The 25,366-nt window shown below is 36.3% G+C and overlaps 1 protein-coding gene across 1 annotated transcript in view; it reads left to right on the top strand.

Moving 5' to 3' along the window:
- Positions 1–25,366, top strand: part of ZC3H6 (zinc finger CCCH-type containing 6) — a 57,966-nt gene that overhangs the window by 28,766 nt on the left and 3,834 nt on the right. Inside the window, exons 4-11 of the mRNA XM_001087547.5 lie at positions 4,900–5,173; positions 6,782–6,915; positions 11,767–11,883; positions 12,533–12,644; positions 16,783–16,892; positions 17,678–17,931; positions 19,160–19,671; positions 19,972–20,205. Of these exons, the coding sequence (XP_001087547.3) occupies positions 4,900–5,173; positions 6,782–6,915; positions 11,767–11,883; positions 12,533–12,644; positions 16,783–16,892; positions 17,678–17,931; positions 19,160–19,671; positions 19,972–20,205 (1,747 nt within the window). The remainder of the gene's footprint in view (positions 1–4,899; positions 5,174–6,781; positions 6,916–11,766; positions 11,884–12,532; positions 12,645–16,782; positions 16,893–17,677; positions 17,932–19,159; positions 19,672–19,971; positions 20,206–25,366) is intronic.

A 25,366-nucleotide genomic window follows, 5' to 3' on the forward strand; every position in this document is an offset into this window, starting at 1 on the left:
ATATTAGTTAATAATTTTGTCTAGTTAGGTAAATGTCAAAATGTTTGTAAGGTCAATATGTCCAGTGATTTTAGAGTCAGTGGTTGTTGCTATTTCTCAGAACATTTTATAACTATTCATTAAAAAATATTTTTACCACAAATGACAAAACTTTTAATTCAGCAACACTGATATGTAGTTAGATTTATTCTTTAGAAATATTCAGAAGTCATTTGGAGACTTTTACAATGGATGAAAAGATGCTCAGGATGGGCATTATTATTTTAGGTAAGAAGACATTTGAAAATATCAAGTAATGAGACAGGTTCTGGATTCATAAGTTATCACTGAAAGTATCCCCAAATAGGAAGTTCCAAATATTTAAAATAGTGGCAGCATTATTATAATAAGTACATAGCCTTCTATGTAGCCACTGTGGGAGGCAAGATCAATTTGTATGTATAAACAATAGTGCAGTTGTTTGGGGTATCTCACATTTTTTAAACATTATGCAGTTATTTATTGTTAATAAATATGTATTGTTAATATTAAATAGACTATTATATATCCCTATAGATATTCTGTTATTATTTTTCCTTCAAAAATCAGTTAAAGAAATTAAGAAAAAGGATGGTCTTTTATATTTATCTACATTTCATTTCCAGTGTTTTTCACTTTTTTGTAGATCTGAGTTTTAATATGATACCATTTTCTTTTAGCCAAATGTGCTACATCGTTTAGCCTTTGTTTAGCATATCTTATTGCGCAGGTTTGCTATCAGTAAATTCTCTCAGCTTTTATTTATTGGGCCATTGTGTTTATTTTATCCTCATGTTTTATAACTTTTCATTTTGTCATAATTTCAGGCTTACAAAAAAGTTGCAAGAATGGTGCAGAGAACTCCTGTATATCTTTCATCCAGATTCCCCAGTTAACATTTTACCACATACGCTTTACCTAATTTTTCTTCTCTAGTCTTCTCTTCCCTTCAGAGAGATCTAATTTGCCTTTATTTATTTATTTGTTTATTAGAGACAGGGTCTTGCTCTGAGCCACCCAGGCTAGAGTGTAATTTGCCTTTAAACCCATCTATTAAGTATTTTTCATATATAGAAATTTGGTTCTTTTAAAATCTTCTAAGTCATTTTTATAGTTTCAAGTTTGCTACCGAAATGCTCATATTGTCTTTTTCTTGGAAATAGCAGACTTCAGATACAAATTTCTATATCTGAAGTCTGTATTTCTTTTTTTTGAGACAGAGTCTCACTTTGTTGCCCAGACTGGAATGCAGTGGCGTGATCTTGGCTCACTGCAACCTCTGCTTCTCGAGTTCAAGCGATTCTTTTGCCTCAGCTTCCCAAGTAGCTGGGACTACAGGCATACGCCACCACACCCAGCTAATTTTTGTAGTTTTAGTAGAGACGGGGTTTCACCAGGTTGGCCAGGTTGGTCTCGAACTCCTGACCTCAGGTGATCTGCCCACCTCTGCCTCCCAAAGTACTGGGATTATAGGCGTGAGCCACCGTGTGCGGCCTGAAGTCTGTATTTCTATTGCTTGTTATTTTTTGCTGTTTCTCTTTCATGTGATCCCACCTCTTCATAAGCCTATTTTTGTTTTCAGTTTTGTCTATTCTGTGCTGAGCATTTTGTAGAAATAACTTGAGGCCTCGGGTAATGTTCTTTTCCTTCAGAAAGGATTTTTACTTACTTCTGCCAGATTTCTGGTGACCCTTACAAACTTTATTCTAGTTTCAGGATTTGAGACTTCTGAGCCACTCAGATTCCTGAAGGCTGGGCTGCAGTCTCTGATTCACATTTTGCAATCCCTTTACAATTGAGGATGGGGGTTACTAAGCTTCCACCTTTTCCAGACTCTGGACTCCACCTTTTGTTTCCATAGACAACAGAGACAGTCAAAAGTGCTGTTGGATCTTTCACCTGGTTCTTCCTGATGGGGTGATACTCTTGGAGCAAATGCAGCTCCAAATGCTGCCCACTTCTCAGAATTTTCATCTACCTCATGGGTATTGGTCTAGTAATCCTTCACTAATTTGTTAGCTGTCTGATGTCTACAAACGGATTTAAGAAAAATATTTTGTCTATCTTTTCTAGTTTTTTTAAGAGAGACAACTAGTCTGAATTACCCCGTCTGCTATTTACAAGAAGAGAAAGTTGAATACCATTTCTTCCATATATATATTTTGGAGTTGACTCACTGAGAATTAAGATTATATCCTAACTGTAACTAAAAATCCGTTTTTGTTAGATAACAAGTATCTGCTATATAACTTCTAAAATTACGGGGCAAAATTAGAATATACTGTCAACACCTAGCAGTTAAATTAGAGAACTTAATATAGCTTCCTTTTTTCTCATCTTTTTCAGGGCCTCCTTTTCCTTTATTTGTTTCCAGTGATTGCTGTGGGGCCCATTTTTGTTTTACGGAAACCAAATCTATCCCTACAGACATTCTATCAGTTTGTATAGCCTAATAATCAGTCGGCAAAGTGATTAGAAAAGCTATCTATTTTTGTGGGATTTGTTGTCTTTTTCATTTATCTTCTCTTGGTTGGACTTGAAGAAATACTTGCTAGACCCTTGCCTGTGAGTGCATTTTGTTCATCCCAGTGATGAATGTATGAACCGCTCTAGAAAAGTGGGGCTGCTCTGTAACCCCTTTTTCATTTCATGCTTCCTGGAAAGCTCATACCACATGGTATGAATGCGAATGTGAAGACCTTAGCAGTCCACACTAGAAGTCTTTAACCACAGAAGGAGCCATGGGATGGAATGTGCATTCTTAGGGGACTATTAAGAATATTTACAGTTGGGAAACTAGGGAGGAGGTAAATGAAAACTTAGGGATAATTCTACTGAAGGTAGGAATACAGAGATTATTTTGATAAAGCTATGCAAATCGGAGAACTGAATTAATATTAAGAATTTAAAACTTCTATGAGAAGCATCTAATCTTCAGAGAAAAATTTATATTCATTATTAACAGAGTAATCTTCAATCATAAAGTGTTGAAATATATCAAGTATTAATATAGTCACAGTTTTAATAAAAGGAAATGTAACCATCATTTAACTAGTTAATTTAATCTTCAACTTAATCTAAGCAATTATTTTTTGTTTTGCTTTAGTTTTCATAGTGGCTTTTAAAAAATGTCAGAAACACTGTGTTTCGACTACAATCATAAATTCCCTTCTGAACTTCTGAAGTGCTAGACTAAGAATGGAGTTTATAAACTTTAAAAAGTACTACTTAAAACAAATAAAAAATATGATATAATGTTTTAAAATTTAAAATTAATGAGTGAATTGGTTTTCTTGATTATGCATTTTTTTCTCTATTTTATAATTAGAAAGATTTAATACTTCATTGCGTTTCATTAAATACATAGTCTCATATTGGTGTGTTGCCAGAGTAGTATTTTATTTTGTTTGTTTGTTTGTTTATTTGTTTATTTTGAGACAGGGTCTCACTGTGTTGCCCAGGCTAGAGTGCAGTGGTGCAATCTTGGCTCACTGCAACCTCCTTTCACTTCTTGGGTTCAAGCAATTCTGCCACCTCAGACTCCCGAGTAGCTGAGACTACAGATGTATGCTACCACATTCAGCTCATTTTTGTATTTTTTAGTAGAGATAGGGTTTCACCATGTTGGCCAGGCTCTTCTTGAACTCCTGATTTCAGGTGATCCGCCTGCCTCGGCCTCCCAAAGTGTTGGGATTACAGGCGTGAGCCACTGTGCCTGGCCAGAGTAGTATTTTAATATCACATTTAAAATGCACTAAGCTGACTGGGCACAGTGGTTCACACCTGTAATCCCAGCACTTTGGCAGGCTGAGGTGGGCAGATCACGAGGTCAGTAGTTTGAGACCAGCCTGGGCAACACAGTGAAACCCCATCTCTTAAAAATATAAAAATTAGCCAGGCATGGTGGCACACGCCTGTAGTCCCAGCTACTTGGGAGGCTGAGGCAGGAGAATTGCTTGAACCCGGGAGGCAGAGGTTGCAGTGAGCCAAGATCGTGCCGTTGCACTCCAGCCTGGGCAACAGAGCGAGACTCTTTCCAAAATAAATAAATAAATAAATAAATAAATAAAATAAAATGCACTAAGCTAAAGATGAGTTATTTGGTTTGGATTTTTCTAGATCCGTAAGTTGTAAGTATGTGCAATTTTTTCTCGCTTTATTATAAAATATTGACAGAGGATACAATAGAGCTAATAAAAATATTTCAGGGAATAGAGACAGACCTGAATAATGTCATTTAATAAACTTCTAGTACTAAAGTGTATTCTTTGTTTTCACATGCTTTAGTAAGGAAGCAATAAAATTAATAATATTTGTTGTAATAAACAGTTTCTAATGAGCAACTTATTCACTAGATGTTTTTCACTATTAGGGAAAGCTCTGTTTTTTCTGTTAGACCCTTGATACAGACATTTTCTTTTTATGAAATTTTCCACACATACAGTTTTTTATTAAATATAATGTAATTTGAGAATTTCAGTGTTAGGAGAAATAGTATGTTTTACCACACTCCCCCACCTCAAGCTATTTAACTGTCTTTTCCCTGTTTTCGAAAAGGCTTTTTCATTTTTTGGAGGAAAAATGTATAGTATGATGGTGTGTATTTTTACTTTTTCCTGTGTGTAAGATACTGAGACATAGAACATAGAAAACAAAGGCTAAAGCATAAAGATTACAATATTTAATTATCTCAGGGTAACATTTAGGCTTTTGAACTTAGTGTTAAGTAGTATCACAGATAAGTGCTAATGAAGAGTCAGAACTAGTAACTATCTTTTCTCCTTTCTCCATACTTGCTGGGGGGAAAAGGATGTCCTGTGCTACTGTCAATTGCTATATATAATTGAAAAATCCTGATAATGATTGTCCATTTTCACTTAGCGTGGACATATATCAGGAAGCTACATGACATCAAAGAAGGGTCAACATAAAAAATTTAAAAGTAAAGAATATGATGAGTACAGCACCTACAGTGATGACAACTTCGGTAACTACAGTGATGACAACTTTGGTAATTACGGTCAGGAAACAGAGGAAGATTTTGCCAATCAGCTGAAACAATACAGGCAAGCTAAAGAAACCTCAAATATTGCTTTAGGGTCATCATTTTCTAAAGAATCAGGGAAAAAACAGAGAATGAAAGGAGTTCAGCAAGGTAAGTTTGAAATTACAGTCTGTCTTAGAATGTGAGAACCTTATTAAAACAGGCATCTGTGGAGTAAAAACTTAGAAACTTCTTATCCCTGCTCAAGATTAGCTTATTCTTGTAGAACCTAAATTCGTTTTCTTTTATTTTGTAGACCTTTAGAACAGAATCTGCAAATATTTCAATCTGTATGATATATGAATATTTCAATTGGAAAGATATTCTAATGATTTACAAATACATAAAAATGCAATCCAACTTTCTTACATTTTTCCCCTTGCTTCTATATGATGTCAGTATACAGTTGTCTCTCTTGCTGTATGTATTGCTTTAAATTTAGACCTGCTGGGAAGCTATTGTTTTATTAGGCTTTAAAATACAGCAGCCATTTTTGCTAAACAAATGTGCATAAACTATGAACATCCTTTAAAATTGGAGATAAAAACATAATCTAAAGACATTTCTGCACTGATCACCTTACATGGTCCCTGGAGAGACAGGATAAGTTGTCAGCTGTTGACAATAATTGAAGAAACTATGGGTCATGTAAGGCTCAAATCAGCCTTAAGTATTGGCTAGTCAAAATACATGCTTCAGGAAAAGTGGAGCAATATGAGACTGAAATGAAGTAGTGAGGAACCACACTCTATATAACTACCCTTTAATTATCTTTGCGTACAGGAATCCATTATGAGTAAATTTGGTTATTTCTATGACTTTATTTTTTTCTTGATTTCCTAGCAAAATTTCTTTGAAAAATATGAATGTAGGCTTTAGCTGAAATAAAGGGAAAATAATTTTTCTACACATATGCTGTTGTACTGAGCAAGTTTGTTCCTGTAGTCTAGATGTTGTGGTATCAGGGATCATCCCACTTGGAGAATAAGGGTAATGCAAAGAAGTCTTGCTCATCCCTTCCCACCTGGGGCTTTTCTTTTCAAGCTCCTACCTGTTTGTCCTCTTAAAGGACTGAGTATTGGCCAGGCCAATGGCTCACACCTGAAGTCCCAGCTTCTCAGGAAGCTGAGGTGGGAGGATTGCTTGAGCCCAGGACTTCAAGGTTACAGCGAGCTACGATCTCACCACTTTACTCCAGTCTGGGTGACAGAGTGAGACCCTGTCTCTAAAAAGAAAAGCAATTTTTGTAATTTGGGTATCTTTTTATATACTTTTAAATACCAAGTTTTTCAAAAACAAAAAAAGTATAATTTTTTCATGTGTATATATCTACTCAAAATTATCAGTGGAAATTTGATTTGCTGCTAATTAACCACTGATACCTACAATGTCTTCCTTAAATAGGAATATAATATTTGATTCTCTTAAAAACAGAAAGGCTTGTTCATGATCTTATGCTAAGGAAAATTAAAAATAATAAAACTCGATTTTGCTTCTCTAGCCATGCGTATCCTTGTTCCTTGCCTTCCAAGTTGTTAACATCCCTTAAGAAACAGTACCAAGGAGATAAGATATAAAGATTTAATTTTTTTCATTGAATCTAGAAGGAGAAAAAAATGCACTATTATAGACTATTAAAATGTGCTGTTCCTTATAAACTAATAAATTGAAAGGTATGCTGTTTTTCTCTTAAATTTAAGTACATTTTAACTTTTCTAGGTATTGAACAGAGAGTTAAAAGTTTTAATGTTGGTCGTGGACGTGGCTTGCCGAAGAAAATCAAACGAAAAGAACGTGGGGGAAGAACCAATAAAGGGCCTAATGTTTTTTCAGTATCGGATGACTTTCAAGAGGTACTAAGAATTTATATATAAGGAAGGGAGGAGCTTTTTCATCTTTTAATTTATTTGGTGGCAAAGAAAGCATTGTGATTTTAATGATACTTTCCTAGTAAATGAAAAATTACCAGCTCAGATAAAATGAGTATCAGTAACCTCCAAAAAATAGTTGTTAATTAGTTGTGAAACTAGTATAGAAGTACAAATGTTGGTGACTTTGAAATAAAATTGTTATGTTTGAAGGAACCTCAAAATAAAATTGATAAGTTTAAAAGCAAAAATATATCCTCTGTTAGTCTTCTTTTGTGCTTTCCTTTCCTAGGAATCATCTTCCCCAGATGTAATTGGCAATAAAATGCTAATAGCTCAATATGTAGCGGGGACAAGAAGGGAGGCAGTGGTAAATTAACTTCCTTTTTAGAGTTGAAAGCATTGAAAGAGAAGAAAGGGGGATATAAATGGTTGGAAAGGTGAACTTATTTATGTTACATGTGGTAGATATTCAATAAATATATGTCAAATTGAGTTGAACTCTGAACATGAACTTTAACCTTGTAGTGACTCCCTGGATTACAGTGGTCCAATTCCTGTATTCTACTGCTGTTCTAGTAAGATTTGATTGAATTATAGAGGCAATAGTGGGTCATTAAAAGCTGCAGTTTTGGCCGGGCACAGTGGCTCACGCCTGTAATCCCAGCACTTTGGTAGGCCAAGTCGGGCAGATCCTGATGTCAGGAGTTCAAGACCAGCCTGGTCAACATGGAGAAACCCTGTCTGTACAAAAATACAAACATTTGTCGGATGCGGTGGTGCACGTCCGTAGTCCCAGCTACTTGGGAGGCTGAAGCAGAAGAGTCATTTGAACCCAGGGGGCCGAGCTTGCAGTGAGCCGAGATGGCTCCACTACACTCCAGCCTGGGCAACAGAGCGAGACTTCATCTTGGAAAAAAACAAACAAAAAAAACAACTGCAACTTTGAGTAAGAGCTGAGAGCGATAGCTATATACTATAATTTGAAAATACTTGGTTTTCAGATCTCTCAGTTTAAAGATAATGGGCAGAGATTGCTTAATATGCACTCCTTAGTATACTATTTAGAGAGATGTTAACAGGTGTGACCTAAAAAAAGTTCAGACCCAAATAAATTTGCATAACACAGCACATGCCATCTGCTTTTAGAGATTCTCAGTTGACATTAATGTAGTAAAGCTCCTGAGCAGCTTAGGCAGAAAGAAGCTTATTTTGTTCAACCCATCATTTACTCAACTACAAACTATTTTTTTTCCCTACACACCTACTAACATTCACTGAGCCACTCACTGTTCCATGGAACAGCAGTTTTGGAATTATTATAGTTATTATTTTAGAATTTTAGGGTGACTAAAAACCTGCCTGTCATCTTCAGACACCAGTAGACCTTTAGAATGTGCTGATTTCCCTAACCCAAACTATTACGAATGCTTTCTGAGAAAGCCTGCTCTTACATCCAGCTCTTACACCCTATACCTTTAAACAAAATTAGCTCCCAGGAAAGTGTGACTTTGAGCAAGTTTTACCTGTCTCTTTGCCTCAATTTGCTTAATCTGCAAAGTGAGGGTATAGTATTAAGTTAACTCTAAGGGCTCCATCAAGCACAACATTTTAGATATCTATAGATCTGGACTATACCTGAAAGATACTCATATAACAGAAATATCAAGATAAAAATGCATTATCAATCATGTCAGTTTATTGGCTATCATGAGAGTCAATTCTTAAGATTCCATAAACAACTGGGAGTGTGCCAGAGCCCAAGGAAGCAGCTCATTTTCACAAATGGTCTGCAGGTGGCCCATCCAGCATAGCGGGAACATGCAGGCCACACCAGAGTGGCCAAGACAGGTCCGGCTCCGCCCTAGGCCTTTCAGAGACTATGAGTCTCCAAAGCCAAATCAATTCAGGGGTGCCTTCAGATTCATCATAATTTTTTTTTTGAAAAATCAAGAGTAGTCACAGAAGAAGCAAACTTTCACTGAATTTTAAAGGATTTTTCATTTTATTGGCCATAATACTCTTAAATTGTGTTAGTGTTTACTGTACCTACTACATTTTTTGTAATATTTTTTTCCTGGTAGATCCTTGCATTTCCTCTACCTGATATATATATTTTATGCTCTTGTCTCTTGTATCAATATATCTTCTAAAGTAAATAAGTTTTAAAATGACCAAGTACAGTAGTAGGTAGCTTGTTTTTTTTTTCCTCCCTGCCTCTCTCCCTCTTTCTCTCTTTTCTTGTATTGTTTTTTATTTGCAGTACTGTGTTGTAATGCAAAGAATATAGGAGTTGCAAGGCACAATTCCTGAGTTCTGTCAGTCTGCTAACTCGCCATATCTTCTAGGCACTTAATTTTGCCCTAAAAATTTATTTGTTAAAGTTGCTTTAGATTTTCTATAGTACCTTGACTATAGTCAGGTTTCCCATAGCTGTGGACACTGAGATACTTTCTACTCATTTAAGTGGAACTAAACTAAAAAACAAAACAAAACACTTCCCCACCACAATCCTCTGTTAAAACAATGAAACATTATTTGAAAGTAATATATACAGGAAGAGTAAGTTATTAATGAAACATAAGTACAACTTGTTGCATTTTTCAGGGTGTGTGTGTGTGTGTGTGATTACCTAATTTGTTTACTTTTTAATTTCAGAGTTGTATTCCTCAGGTTGGCTCATTGATTTTTGCATAATTCAGTTCCTTTGGCTGTTTATTTTGTTTTATAACAGCCACGATTCTTCATACAGAATGCCTATGTGAGCTGGTCTTTTATATCTGCTTATTCTGAACAAATCTGTAAACATAAAAATGTGAATCAAATTTATATAGATTTGAGACACTTTAAACGAGTCTATCAGAGTATATTATAAGCACTTTCATTGTGTTTTACTGGGGTAAATTAGGTATATTTATATTTTTAAAACGAATCTCTAGGATTATCTGTTTACTTGGTATTCTCGTACCTTTTTCAGAATTCTTTTTTTTTTCTTTTCTTTTTTTTTTTTTTGAGACGGAGTCTGGCTCTGTCGCCCAGGCTGGAGTGCAGTGGCCGGATCTCAGCTCACTGCAAGCTCCGCCCCCCGGGTTTACGCCATTCTCCTGCCTCAGCCTCCCGAGTAGCTGGGACTACAGGCGCCCGCCGCCTCGCCCGGCTAGTTTTTTTTTTTTTGTATTTTTTAGTAGAGACGGGGTTTCACCGTGTTCGCCAGGATGGTCTCGATCTCCTGACCTAGTGATCCGCCCGTCTCGGCCTCCCAAAGTGCTGGGATTACAGGCTTGAGCCACTGCGCCCGGCCCCTTTTTCAGAATTCTTATAGTAAAATGTGATTTCAGCTGTGAGTGCTGGGGATCACATTTCAATTTGGACATCTATTGCCTCAGTTTTTGCTGTGAGGCAGTTTCTTGTTTTCAGTAGATTGAACTTTATGCTCTGTCTTTTAGCAAATTAAGAGAAAAGGGAAAACAGAAATCAGAAGAGTAATTCCTGTGATGTACAGGGCACAGTGCATGCCAGGTGCTTGAAAAGTATTGTTGTTTTTTAGAGTTGATGAATGTAACTCATTACATTTAGCATGGTTAAGCACCATACTCTGCCTTGTTATTCAATCTTACACTGAAAGCAGAAGTTGAATAGGGGACTCAGGAGAAGTAAGGAAAACAAGTAGGGCTATAAGATTTCTTTTCCTTTAATTTTCTTCAGTTTTTTTCTTAACTTTTTAAATTTAAAAGTTAAAGGTAATACACGCTCCCTGTTTCTTTGCCCTTTTTTCCCCTAAAGAAAATACAAAATAACCACACACACATGCAATCTCTAATCCTGCCATCCAGAGACATATACACCGTAAAATATGGGGGTATATTGTTTTTGTCTTTTTTCCTTTGCCTTTATTTATTATTGTAGAATTAGGATCAATTTTTTACTTCAAAAATTATTGTAAACTTTTTTTTTGTGTGTGCTTTGTTCTTTTTGAGACATTCTCACTCTGTTGCCCAGGCAGGAATGCAGTGGCATGATCTTGGCTCACTGCAGCCTCCACCTCCCAGGTTCAAGCGATTCTCATGCCTCAGCATCCCAGGTAGCTGAGATTACAGAGGCGTGTGCCACCATGCCCGCCTAATATTTTGTATTTTTAGTAGAGACAGGATTTCACTATGTTGGCCAAGCTGATCTCAAACTCCTGGCCTCAAGTGATTCCAAAGTGCTGGGATTACAGGCATGAGCCACCATGTAAACATTTTTTATGATCCAAAGTTGTTGATTTTTTTAATGACTGCATAATATTCTGCCACCTAAATGTATCATAATGTATTTGACTAGTCTCCTAGTTTTAGATGTGTAGAGTGTTTCTCGTTTTTCTGTTTGTTTTACTATGTCAGTATTTCTGCAGTAATTTATTATATGAATAGATCTTTATGTGTCTCCCTGATAATTCTTTCAAAATAATCCCCAAAAGTACAAATTGTATGTCAAACAATATGGATATTTCAAAGTCTTTTATAACATACCTATCAATAATATTAGTGCATATTTTATTGTGCCTTTGCCCATATTGAGAATTATTGTGGATTTTCAAGCTTTTAATAATTTTATTTAAAAATAGTTATTCATCTTCATTAAAATAGAAAGAAATACTTTTTTTTGTAATCACTAGTAGCATAAGTAGATTACTAGACACATATCTTTCTCCAAATAAATGAATAACATCAGAATGTTCAGTCTTGATCACTTTTTGTAGTCAATTTGTACTTTTTTCCAGATTAACTTAATTATACATTTTGATACCTATTGATGTTTCATATGTTGCATTCAAATGAAATTTTTTTCTTGCAGTATAGTAAACCAGGGAAAAAATGGAAGGTTATGACTCAGGAATTTATTAATCAGCACACAGTGGAACACAAAGGAAAACAAATCTGTAAATACTTCCTGGAAGGGAGATGTATTAAGGTAAATTTATAGAGGTATCATAAGTCATTTTAACTTCCAAAATAATCTTTAAAATTAAAGTCTTTTGGGGGGTGGTTAATTTTTTTCTCTTCTCATGTAGTTGTAATAAAACTGGGTCTTTAAAATGTATCTTGCATGGAAATACCATACATTAGAGCTCATTTAATTATGTTCTGGGACAATAGCATAATTTGTTGAAATTATGTTTTAATTTTGTTTAAAAGACACATAATGCTACCTGGCAAGTACTGTTCAAAGTACAACTAATATTAAATGATGTAATCCTACACTGACCCTACAAAGTAGTTAATGTTATTATCCCCATTTTATTCATGGCACCAAGAGGTTAAGTAAGTTCCCATGGTAGCTCAGCTAGAAATGGTGAGTGCTGGTTGAATTCAGGCAGTATCCTGTGAGGTCTTGCTCACTGTGCTGCCTCAGTGCATGTAGCTACATCCACTGTCTTGGGCAGGAATTCTAAGGGGTCATTTGAGTTATTATTTGTTCATTATTAAAGACTTCATGAAGATAATGACCATAATTTTACCATGAGACACCATGTAGAAAATTCAGCTGTTGTTTCTTTGTTTCTCTTTGTTTCTTACCGTTTTTTTCTATCTCTTTTCTTTTTTTGTGTGTGTGTGAATAGGGAGATCAGTGTAAATTTGATCATGATGCAGAGTTGGAGAAAAGAAAAGAGATCTGCAAATTTTATTTACAAGGATATTGTACCAAAGGAGAGAACTGCATTTATATGCATAATATCCTTTATTTAAAATGTATGTTAAACAAAATGCTGGGGTTTTAAAGCATCATTGAGGTTTTAAAAAATAATAAATACACCCTAAAAGCCTAGTTTGGTTTTAAATTTAAAACAACACATTACATAAAGCCAGTCTAGTCAAACTTTGTACTTCAAAAGAGCAAACCGACTTTTATTCTTTAGGGAAATGAGATAACTGCCCTTTGGAAAAAGTTCTGTGAAGGGAAGGTACCTTAATATAATCAGCTTAAAGTATTTCAAAAGACTCTGCTTCCTGAAGGAGTAGTTGGCAAAATACTTATCTTATTCCATAATTATTTTACTCCATAATTATTTTGCTTAAGTTCAGGAGTAATAAAATTATCATTGTGAAAATTATAAAAGTCTTATCAAATCTTACCACTCAATGATAGATGCTATATAGTCTTCCCCACTCTCCCTTGGGAAATATATACATGTAAATTGTATTCCTGCTCCTACCCAAATTGGAATTTCACTATATATAGTGTTCTGGTCCTTTAAAAAATGTATTCTGCAATTTTTCCATGTTAATTTCCCCCCAAATATCTTATCAGGTTGCTCACTACCACTTATGACTAATAAAGCTTTCCCCCACGGAATTGAAACTATCATCGATAATATGTTTATATGTATGGATTTTTTTTTTTTGGACTTCGTGTTTGGCTTCATGGATTTGTTCACCCTCGTGTCTGTGTTGCTTTGCTGTGATTATTTCTGCCACAACAGCACACTGTAATATTTGGTAGATTCTGCTGTTTATTTTTCCAGATAAATTTTTAAATTCTGTTGTCGTGTTTAAAAAATGTGAAGAAAAGAAAGTGAATAAAATGGAAAATGAAAAATGCCTGTTATCATAGATCAAAATGTCAAAAAATGGAACCATGCAATTACCAGAGGAATACTTGATGAATTTCTTTATAACCCAGGAGAACAGAAAAATTTCCTTGTCTCAAAATCCAGAAGCAAAAAGGGAATAGATTGAAAGTTTGACTCCATGAAAAAGCTTGCATTTGCAAAACAAATACATATAACATGAGCTAAATAAAAAGATAAATAATAAAGTGAGAAAGATTATGTGTAATTTATATCACTTACGAAGAGGTCATACCCTTAATATATGAGTTTCTAAACACTGAGAAGAAAAATGAGGCAAGAGATACAGATTCACAGAAAGAGAAATGCAAATGGTCCCAAAACATAGAAAGATATTCAGTCTTGTTCCTAATAAGGGGAATGTAATTTAAGCCACACTGAGATAACATTTGCAGCTGTGTCAGGTTTGCAAAATCAAAAAACCATGACAGCAAAGTTTGTTAGCAAGGATGTGAGAAAACCTTGTTTCTGGCAGTGTCAAAATGGTGCATTCCTATGGAGGAGAGCTTGGCAATGTCTGGCAAAATTATATATGCATTTACCCTTTGATCCAGCAATCCTAAGTTTTGCAGATTCTCCCCAGTAGACCTGGGCAGTGATTACTGATGCCTGCTAAAATCATGAGGTGAAAGTTAATTAGGAACTTTACAATTGATGGATGAAGCTGACAACACCTGAAAGGACTGATCAGTCTTAACATTACTAAAAAGAAACCACCAGATATTAAATGCCTTTTGATATGATACAGTAGAGAGTATTTGAATACCATCTATGACCGATATTAAAATTAACATGATACAAAAATAAAAGGGAAAGGGGAACTTCTAGAAATCAATAAAAGTAACTTGGGAGATAACTAGATACAATTTGTGGATCATCTTTGTGTCCTGATCTGAAGAAAGGAATTATAAAAATATACTTTTTTAAGAGTCTGGAAAATTTGTATATTGACTGGTTACTAGTTGAAATTAACACATTAATTTTGCCAGGTTGGTAATGAAGTCTTGATTGGTAAGAAAAAGTATTCCTGGCTAGGCATGGTAGCTCACACCTGTAATCCTAACACTGGGATGCTGGGTCGGGAGGATTGCTTGAGGCCAGGAGTTGACCAGCCTGGGTAACGTAGTGAGACACCTCCTCCACTCCCATAACTAATTTAAGGAGGAAAGGGACCGGGCGCGGTGGCTCATGCCTGTAATCCCAGCACTTTCGGAGGCCGAGGCTGGTGGATCACCTGAGGTGAGGAGTTTGAGACCAACCTGGCCAACATGGTGAAACCCCATCTCTACTAAAAATACACAAATTAGTTGGGCGTGGTGGCATGGGACTGTAATCCCAGCTACTTGGGAGGCTGAGGCAGGAGAACTGCTTGAACCTGGGAGGTGGAGGTTGCAGTGAGCCGAGAGATGGTGCCACTGCACTCCAGTTTGGGCAACAGAGCAAGACTCTGTCTCAAAAAAAAAAAAAAAAAAAAGAAAGAAACAATAGAAACAATATTCCTTGTCTGTTCAGAATAGGTATGGAAATATTTACAACAAATGATGAAAGTTACTGAACCTATGAGGTCAACATGAGAGGGACTTCATTTTATTATTCTTTCTACTTTGGTATGGTTAAAGACCTTCAAACAAACTTAAAAAATCCTAAGTAATGTCATCCTACAGAGATAACTATGCTTGCATTATGGCATAAAGCCTCTGAGACTTTTTTTTCTGTGCTATGGTATATATATATGAATGGATGTGTATATGTTTATACACATAATTCTTTTTTTTTTTTGAGATTGAGTTTCACTTTTGTTGCTCAGACTGGAGTCCAATGGTGCGATCTCTGCTCACTGCAACCTCTGCCTCCCGGGTTCAAGCAATTCTCCTGCCTCAGCCTCCCTAGTAGCTGGGATTACAGGCATGCACCACCACGCCCAGCTAATTTTTGTAATTTTAGTAGAGACGTGGTTTCTCCACGTTGGTCAGGCTGGTCTCAAACTCCCGCCCTCAGGTGATCCACCTGCCTCAGTCTCCCAAAATGCTGGGATTATAGGCGTGAGCCACTGGGCCCAGCCTATACACATAATTTTTTACAAAAATGATATCTATAATGATTATGAATATTGTATTTTTAAATTTGACATTTACATGAATGTGGACTGTATTTTAATACACAGTGTGTTATAAGGACCTTTTATTTTCCAGATGATTAACTCATTGCCTCATCTTTACTGATTTAAAATGACATCTTTACCAGACCCTAAATTCTCATTTTTACACAATTCTGCTTCTATACTACTCTTATCTATTGTGGTATTTGATTATTCCCCTCTGTAAGAGTATGTTTGGTATTTGATAAGGCATATATGCCTTCCTTTTTTTAAAAAAAGTTGTAATATTCTCAGGTTAGAAGTGATTTGGCAAACAATAAAAACAAAATGTAATAAATTTGTCCTAATCAAGAAAAATAAATTTTTTCAGATTTGACATATTTTTTTAGAAAACAAATACTGTACTCTGTTTCTGAAAGCTTTCAATCTATTCTTACAGGGTTTTTGTAACATAGTCATGCTGTTTGTAAATAATAATAATATTACTTCATTTACAATATTCATACTTCTTATTTAATTTTAATTGTATTGGCCACATTTCCAGAAGAATGTTAAATAATAGTGATTGTGGCAGACATAAACATGTTTTAATGATAGTGCCTTTTTGTTTTAGCTTGAGCACACATCATCTGAGAATGGTACATTTTTCACTATACTTCTATATTTAATATTTTCTTTATAAGTTTGTCTCCAAAATCTTAAGATTAGTCTGTAGTTGATTATTGGGATATTTGCCTTTAACATGACGTATACATTTTTTTTTCTTTAAAAAGTGGCTTTCTAGTTTTAATAGAGAAAAAAGCTCTTTGAATTTTTTGTATAATTAAAATATCTAACCTTAATAGAATAAAAAATAAGCTGATGTGATTATAGTAAATTCAGTATAATATATAACAATACAGCCTTATTGATTCAGCACAGTTATGGTTTAGTGTGTGTATGTGTTAAGAACACTTAGCATGAGTTCTACTCCCTTAACAAAATTTTAAGTATACAATACAGTATCGTTGACTATAGGTACAATGTTATATAGCAGATCTCTACAACCTAACCATCTTGTCTAACAGTTGTAGGTTTTGGTTTTAAAATAAATAAAAAATAGACCTTGATTTTACCTGGTCTTTTCCTTAATATTTTTATTTACATGAATTTCCTTGCAAGTTCTATCATAGTGGAGCAAAATGTTACCAGGGAGACAACTGTAAATTTTCCCATGATGATCTAACTAAAGAAACAAAGAAACTTTTGGACAAAGTGAGTAATATTTTTGTACCTTGATTACATCTCTCCACAAATACATTTGACTTGAATAATATTTTATAAATGATATTTTGTGAAACTGCTGAGAAATTGAAGGTTTACTATTTTATATTTTATTCTATTTGAGGAATATTCTTTACCTTTTTGAACCTCATTCTGTTTATAAAAAATGAGGAGTTAGCTATCTCCAAACCATTTCAACTGTTTTTTTCTTTCTCTCTCCCTTCCCTCCTTCCCTCCTTCCCTCCTTTCCTTCCTTTCCTTCCTTTCCTTCCTTTCCTTCCTTCCTCCCTCTCTCCCTCTCTTGCTTGCTTTTTCTTTCTTTCTTTCTCTCTCTCTCTCTTTTCTTTTCTCTCTTTTTTTTTTTGGCAGGGTCTTGCTGCATTGCCCAGGCTGGGTGTAGTGGTGCGATCTTGGCTCAGCTTATTGCAACCTCCACACCCTGCTCCTTGCCAACCCCCTATCCTGCACCCCCCCCCCGCCACCCCTGGGGCCATCCTCCACCTCAACCTTCTGAGGTGGGCACTACCATGCGCAGCTAATTTTTGCACTTTTTATAGAGACAGGGGATTCTTCATGTTGCTCAGGCTGGTCTCTTGGGCTCAAGCGATCCACCTGCCTTGGCCTTCCAAAGTGTCGAGATTATAGGCGAGAGCCACTGTGACCAGCTCATTTCAACTTTAATGTTATTTTTCTACTAACAAAACTTAAGTCTTCCTAGTTTTAAATGTGAGGAAAAGACTCACTTTGAAATAGTAATCTTTGCCAATTATTTTTAGGTGTTGAATACTGATGAAGAACTCATAAATGAAGATGAAAGAGAATTAGAGGAACTTAGAAAGCGTGGCATAACTCCTCTTCCCAAACCACCTCCAGGGGTTGGGCTTCTGCCAACCCCTCCAGAGCATTTTCCCTTTTCTGATCCTGAAGACGATTTTCAGACAGATTTCTCTGATGATTTTAGAAAAATTCCATCTCTTTTTGAAATAGTTGTAAAACCTACTGTGGATTTAGCGCATAAAATTGGGAGGAAGTAAGTGAAAACTTTCAAAATGACATCAACTTTTTTTTTCCTGAAAACGATCATTAAGAAACTAAGTCATATTCCAAGCTAATCGTATAATTAAACTTGGTTAGAGATAGCACACATCTGGCATGCACGCAGATGGCTGCTTCCCCTTTGTTTTCCATTCCCACCCTCTGCTGCTTGCCGTCAGTGGTTTCCCATATGGGATCCTTACACAGCTTCTGAAACCTCTCAGCATAGTAATCCTGAAGGACCCTGCCTGGTGGGTGGATTTGGCATTCTCACTTGATTATGAGGCTGCATTGTCGTTGATAATGCCTTCAGATTGTGGGAAATAGGTCTCCACGTATTTGATTGTTTTTGAAGAGCAATTCCTTAGGCTATTGGAGGAAAACCTCTGGATCCAGATTTTCATTTTCTAACACCACCATTCCAGCCCTGCTGCCAGTTCCCCAGGGTCTGTGCATCTGGGCCTTAAGTCGCATTGTGGAGCATTTGTTTAGCCTTGACAACTCAGGAAAGCAAGGAGGTCTCAGCCAATGAGAAACAAGAAATCTATAGCAAATATCACAATTCATTTGAACCATTAAAAGTGTTTCTACTAATGTCAAGAAGATAAGTATGTCCACTGTTTTGCTAATATATATTGTATCCTGGTCAATGAAATCAGATAAAGTTATAAAGATTAGAAGTGGAGTGGCAGCCTAATTACTTGGGAAGTTTCCCTCAACCCAAAGGAATCAACAGACAAAACTATTGGAAATAATAATTAAATTAGCAAGATGTCAAGAAAGAAGAGCAACATTCAAAAACAATGTCTTTTTATATGCCAGCAATTACAAATTGTTATAAAAAGTTGGATGTTTATATATAGTAGATTCTAATTTTATTGTAAAAGGTTACATATACCTGAAAAAAGGGAGTAGTAAGAGAGAACCAATAAAAAATTTTATCTCTGAGTAGTGGGATTAGGGATGATTCTTATTTATCTTTGTACTTTTCTGTATTTTTCAAAACAGAGTAAGTTTTAGAACAGCTGACAGTAAGCAGCAAGTGGGCTAAAATGAAAGCAAGAGTGTTTCTGCCTATCAACGATATGGAACAAATTGGTTCTTAAACACACAGTATTCTGATATTAAAAAAACATACTTAGCCAATATCTGTTTAGAAGTGTTAATGTTCTTGTTTGTTTCTTTTTCTTTGAAGTAAGAAATACTATTATTTCTGTCTACAGGCCACCAGCATTTTATAACAGTGCCTCACCACCAGGACCACAATTTCAGGGAAGCAGTCCACACCCTCAACATATCTATAGTTCTGGGTCAAGTCCAGGTCCTGGACCTAACATGTCTCAGGGACACAGTAGTCCTGTGATGCACCCAGGCTCCCCTGGACATCACCCATGTGCAGGACCTTCTGGTCTACCAGTGCCACAGAGCCCACCTTTACCACCTGGTCCACCTGAAATTGTAGGTCCTCAAAATCAAGCTGGAGTACTTGTTCAACCAGACACATCTTTGACACCACCAAGTATGGGTGGGGCTTACCACTCCCCAGGCTTTCCAGGACATGTGATGAAAGTACCCAGAGAGAATCACTGTTCTCCAGGTTCATCATACCAGCAAAGTCCTGGTGAAATGCAGCTTAACGCCAATTATGAGTCCCTGCAAAACCCAGCTGAGTTTTATGATAATTACTATGCACAGCATCCTGTACATAATTTTCAGCCACCCAGTAACTCTGGTGGTAAGTTTACTTTTTGAAATAATTTATTCCTAATTTAAAATGCAGTCCTATTTTTCATTAAAAGCATGATAGAAATGTATGTTTTAAGTAAAGCTAAATAAAATTGATGATTGAAACCTTAAAATGTTTTCAGCTTGCCAAACTTTTGAAACAATAGAATTTTAGATAACTTTTAGAAATATTTTAAAATGACATAATTTGATAATCCAGTGTGCCTGTTATGAAGGTTTTCATTTCTTATGACTCTGGTGGAGTTTTGTGCTCACTCAATGACTGTCTCTCCCCATGTTATACATGTAGATGGGATGTGGCATGGCGAATTTGCCCAGCAGCAGCCTCCTGTTGTTCAAGACTCACCTAACCATGGGAGTGGGTCTGATGGCAGCAGCACCAGGACAGGCCATGGCCCTCTGCCTGTACCAGGCCTCCTCCCTGCGGTGCAAAGAGCTCTTTTTGTCAGACTTACTCAGAGATACCAAGAAGATGAAGAACAAACCAGCACCCAACCTCATAGAGCACCAAGCAAGGAAGAAGGTGTGTCAGAAGTTATTAATAGCATCTTACCTATTTGGATGGGTTAAAACTTTTAAATGGTCGAGGCAGGTGAATCACCGGAGGTCAGGAGTTCGAGATCAACCTGGCCAACATGGTGAAACCCCATCTCCACTAAAAATGCAAAACTTAGCTGGTTGTGTTGGCATGTGCCTGTAGTACCAGCTACTCAGGAGGCTGAGGCAGGAGAATCGCTTCAACCTGGGAGGCGGAGGTTATAGTGAGCTGAGACCTCGGCACTGCACTCCAGCCTGGGCAACAGAGAGACTCAGTCTCAAAAAAAAAAAAAAAAAAAAATTAAAAATGAGCTCTCTTTTCTATTTCCAATTTATCTCATAGCAACTATCTTGTGATTGATTTTGGTTTCAGTGCCATTAATTGCATTAATACTTAATTGCAAAAGGTTTGACTTGAAGCAGTAAAAATATCTGAAGCTAGAGTTCAAGGTTGTGCAGACTTGCAAGCAATTAAGCCTTTTGCTTTTTTTTTTTTTAGAAGAAAATAAATAGAACAAGAAAAGGACACCTTTCAGTTTGAGGATTTTGAATTCTAGCCCAATTTCAAAATGATTTAGTTATTAGAGATATTTTTATGTCATAGGCTATATAATTAAGGATCTGCTATAATACTAAGAAATATTTTTAAACATAAAAAGATTATATGGAAACTAAGTTTATCTTAGTATTTTTGATATTGGTAAGTATACAACAGTTAGTTCAGTAAAGGATGAGAAAAGTTTAAAGCATTCAGTTCTGTTTATGAATTACAAAATTGATGTTTGGCCACTCAAACATGACATTTATGTAAAACTATGTAATGCTAGGTAGCTATAAGCTATTATATGAACGTTTAAAAATATATATTTATAATTTTAAAATTATTTTTGTGGGTACATAGTAGGTATATATATTTATGGAGTACATGAGGTATTTTGATAGAGGCATGCAATGCGTAATAATCACATCAGGGTAAATAGAATATCCATCACCTTAAGCATTTATCCTCTGTGTTACAAATAATCCAGTTATATTCTTTTAGTTTTTTTTAAATGTACAATTAAATTATTATTGACAATAGTCACCCTGTTGTGCTATCAAATACTAGGTCTTATTCATTCTATTTAACTTTTGGTACCCATTAACCATCCCCACTTCCTCCCTATCTGCCAGCTACCCTTCCCAGTCTCTGATAACCATCCTTCTACTCTCTATGTCCATGAGTTCAGTTGTTTTAGTTTTTAGCTCCCACAAATAAGTGAGAACATGAGAAGTTTGTCTTTATGTGCCTGACTTATTTCACTTAACATAATGACCTCCAGTTCCTTATTGCAAATGACAGGATCTCATTCTTTTTATGGCTGAATAGTACTCCATTGTGTATATATGCCACATTTTCTTTACCCATTGTCTGTTTTTTGTTTTGTTTTGTTTGTTTTGTTTTAAGAGTCCCACTCTGTTGCCCAGGCTAGAGTTCAGTGGCACATCTCGGCTCACTGCAACCTCTTCTTCCCAGGTTCAAGCAATTCTTATGCCGCAGCCTCCTAAGTAGCTGGGATTACAGGTGTGCACCACCATGCCCAGCTAATTTTTATATTTTTAGTAAGGATGGGGTTTCACTGTGTTGGCCAGGCTGGTTGCGAACTCCTGACCTCAGGTGATCTGCCCACCTCGCCTACCAAAGTGCTGGGATTACAGGTGTGAGCCACCATACCTGACTGTTGTCTGTTGATGGACACTTAGGTTGCTTCCAAATCTTGGCTATTGTGATGCTGCAGTAAACGTGAGAGTACAGATATCTCTTTGATATACTGATTTCCTTTCTTTTGGGTATATACCTAGCAGTGGTATTGCTGGATCAGATGGTAACTTTATTTTTAGTTTTTTGAGGAACTTTCAAACTGTTCTCCATAGTGGTTGTACTGATTTACTTTCCCACCGACAGTGTATGAGGGTTCTCTTTCCTTCATATCCTTGCCTGCATTTGTTATTTCCTGTCTTTTGAATAAGAGCCATTTTAACTGGGGTGAGATGATATCTCATTGTAGTTTTGCTTTGCATTTCTCTGATGATGAGTGATGATGTGCACCTTTTCATACACCTGTGTGCCATTTTTATGTCTTCTTTTGAGAAATGTCTATTCAGATATTTTGCCCATTTTTAAATTGGATTATTGATTTTTTTTTCCTATAGAGTTGTTTGAGCTCCTTATATATTCTAGTTATTAATCCCTTCTCGGATAGGTAGTTTGCAGATATTTTCTCCCATTCTGTGGGTTGTCTCATCATTTGTTTCCTTTATAATGCAGCTTTTAAACTTGATATGATCCCATTTGTCCATTTTTGCTTTGGTTGCCTGCGCTTGTGAGGTATTAAGAAATCTTTGCCCAGACCAGTGTCCTGGAGAGTTTACCCATTGTTTTCTCGTAGCAGTTTCATAGTTTGAAGTCTTAGATTTAAGTATTTAATCCATTTTGATTTGATTTTTGTATATGGTGAGAAATAGGAGTCTAGTTTTACTCTTCTGCATATGGATATCCAGTTTTCCCAGCACCATTTATTGAAGAGATTGTCCTTTCCCCAATGTATGTTTTTGGCACCTTTGTCAAAAATCAGTTCACTGTAGATGTATGGGTTTGCTTCTGGGTTCTCTGTTCTGTTCCATTGGTCTATGTGTCTGCTTTTTTGTTAGTTCATTTTTTTGTTTTTGTTTTTGTTTTTTCTTGAGATAGGGTCTTACTCTGTTGCACAGTGGTGCAATCTCAGCTCACCACAACCTTTCACCTCCTGAGTCTGAGCAATTCTCGTGTCTCAGCCTCCCAAGTAGCTGGGACTACAGGTGCGCACCACCATGCCCAGCTAATTTTTTTTGTATTTTTAGTAGAGACAGGGTTTTGCCATCTTGGCCCGGTTGGTCTCAAACGCCTGGCCTCAAGTGATCTGCCTGTGTCAGCCTCCCAAAGTGCTGGGATTACAGGTGTGAGCCATTGTACCCAGCTTATGTGCCTGTTTTTATGCCAGTACCATGCTGTTTTGATTACTATAGCTCTGTAGTATAATTTGACATCAGGTAATGTGATTCCTCTAGTTTTGTTCCTTTTGCTCAGGATAGGTTTGACTATTCTGAGTCCTTTGTGGTTCCATATAAATTTTAGGATAGTTTTTTCTATATCTGTGAAGAACACTATTGGTATTTTGATTGGAATTGCATTGAATCTGTAAATTGCTTTGGGTAGTATGGACATTTTTAACAATATTGATTCTTCCAATCCATGAACATGGAGTATCTTTCCAATTTTTGGTGTCCTCTTCAGTTTCTTGCATCAATGTATATGACCATTTTTTGCTACATTTTCAAAGAAGATACTATTAATTCTTCATTTACCTAACATCACAGGAGAATGAAAGATTCCTAATAAGTGAATTTCCTGTACAATTTAAATTATAAACATTTTAATAGTAATCTTTCAGCTGGGCACAGTGGCTCACGCCTGTAATCCCAGCACTTTGGGAGGCCAAGACAGGTGGATCACGAGGTCAAGAGATCGAGACCATCCTGCCAGCATGGTGAAACGTCTGTACTAAAAATGCAAAAATTAGCTGGGCATGGTGGCACGCATCTATAGTCCCAGCTACTCAGAAGGCTGAGGCAGGAGAATCGCTTGAACTCAGGAGGCAGAGGTTGCAGTGAGCCGAGGTCACGCCATTGCACTCCAGCCTGGGTAACAGAGCGAGACTCTGTCTCAAAAAAAAATAAGTAAGTAATCTTTCAGTAGTCTTAAAGTTTCATAAACAAAGATATTAAAACTTTTAGATAATAGAAAATTTTATTCTATAATGTTATGTAATTGGTAGTGTTCTATGGGAGTTGTTGGCTCTGATACAGAAATATTTTGAACAGCTAGGTTTACTTGTGTTTGTGTTAATTTTTATGGATTTTAATGCTTTTATGCATTTTATCTCTGCTTTGATAAAAAGCTGCTAATTATCATTTTTTATCTAATATCTGTTTTCCACCAGCCTGTCTGTATTCTTCTACTCTCCCTCTGTTACTATTTTCACTCTCATTTAAGAAAGATTTTTAAGTATGCTTTATAAATTATAAAACATATATATAATGCTTATAAAATATATTGATATGGGAATGAAAAAGTAAGGATAGAAGTAACAAATACTATGAGGAGTGAAATTACTATACAGAAATATTTAAAGTAATTGCAGCTGGTAAAAGAGAATCACAAATCCATCTGTAGGTTTCCTTGATGTTAAAGAGAAGAAAAGAGATCTAGTGTCTAGAAGTAGTTTTTTTCAGACTGAGATCTGAGTAAAACTTTTTGCAGTTGTGACATACCATATGCTGTTTTAACCCACATTCCACCCTAAATACCAGTGCTTGTTTTGTTAGCACTGCTCTGTTCAAACTAACCCTGTAACACTAAAGTTTCATGTAGTAGGCATGCATTAGTGAGCAGTGAGATGAGGTAAAAATGAGAATGTCTAGGATATTCTGCTGATCCAAGATACTCTAGGATGGAGATACATATATGCATATACAGTATATCTATATATCTGTATCCCATGTTCTGACTCTTACGTTCTGGCAAGAATATGAACAGGAGATACGTTGTGGCCAATTCAGAGCCAACCTGTGTCTATTTTAATGGAGAGGAGAGAGAATCACCCTTCTGAAATACCAGTTTGTAATTCCTTCTGCTAGAGAAAAGACTTATGATAGGTAGGCTTCTTAAACTTGTGTCTAATACACTAGAGTTAAATAGGCTTTAAAAGTAAGACTCAAAGTGTTCTCATAAAGTATATAAGTTTTAGGATGTTAGGGTTTTTGTTTGTTTTGTTTTGTTTTGAGATGGAGTCTTGCTCTGTCACCCAGGCTGGAGTGCACTGGCTCGATCTCGGCTCACTTCAAGCTCCACCTCTTGGGTTCATGCGGTTCTCCTGCCTCAGCCTCCTGAGTAGCTGGGACTACAGGTGCCTGCCACCGCGCCTGGCTAATTTTTTTGTATTTTTAGTAGAGACGGGGTTTCACCGTGTTAGCCAGGAAGGTCTCAATCTCCTGACCTCGTGATCCGCCTGCCTTGGCCTCCCAAAGTGCTGGTATTACAGGCCTGAGCCACCGCGCCTGGCTAGTTT

Source organism: Macaca mulatta, chromosome 13, assembly GCF_049350105.2.
Source record: "Macaca mulatta isolate MMU2019108-1 chromosome 13, T2T-MMU8v2.0, whole genome shotgun sequence".
Classification (NCBI taxonomy): Eukaryota; Metazoa; Chordata; class Mammalia; order Primates; family Cercopithecidae; genus Macaca; species Macaca mulatta.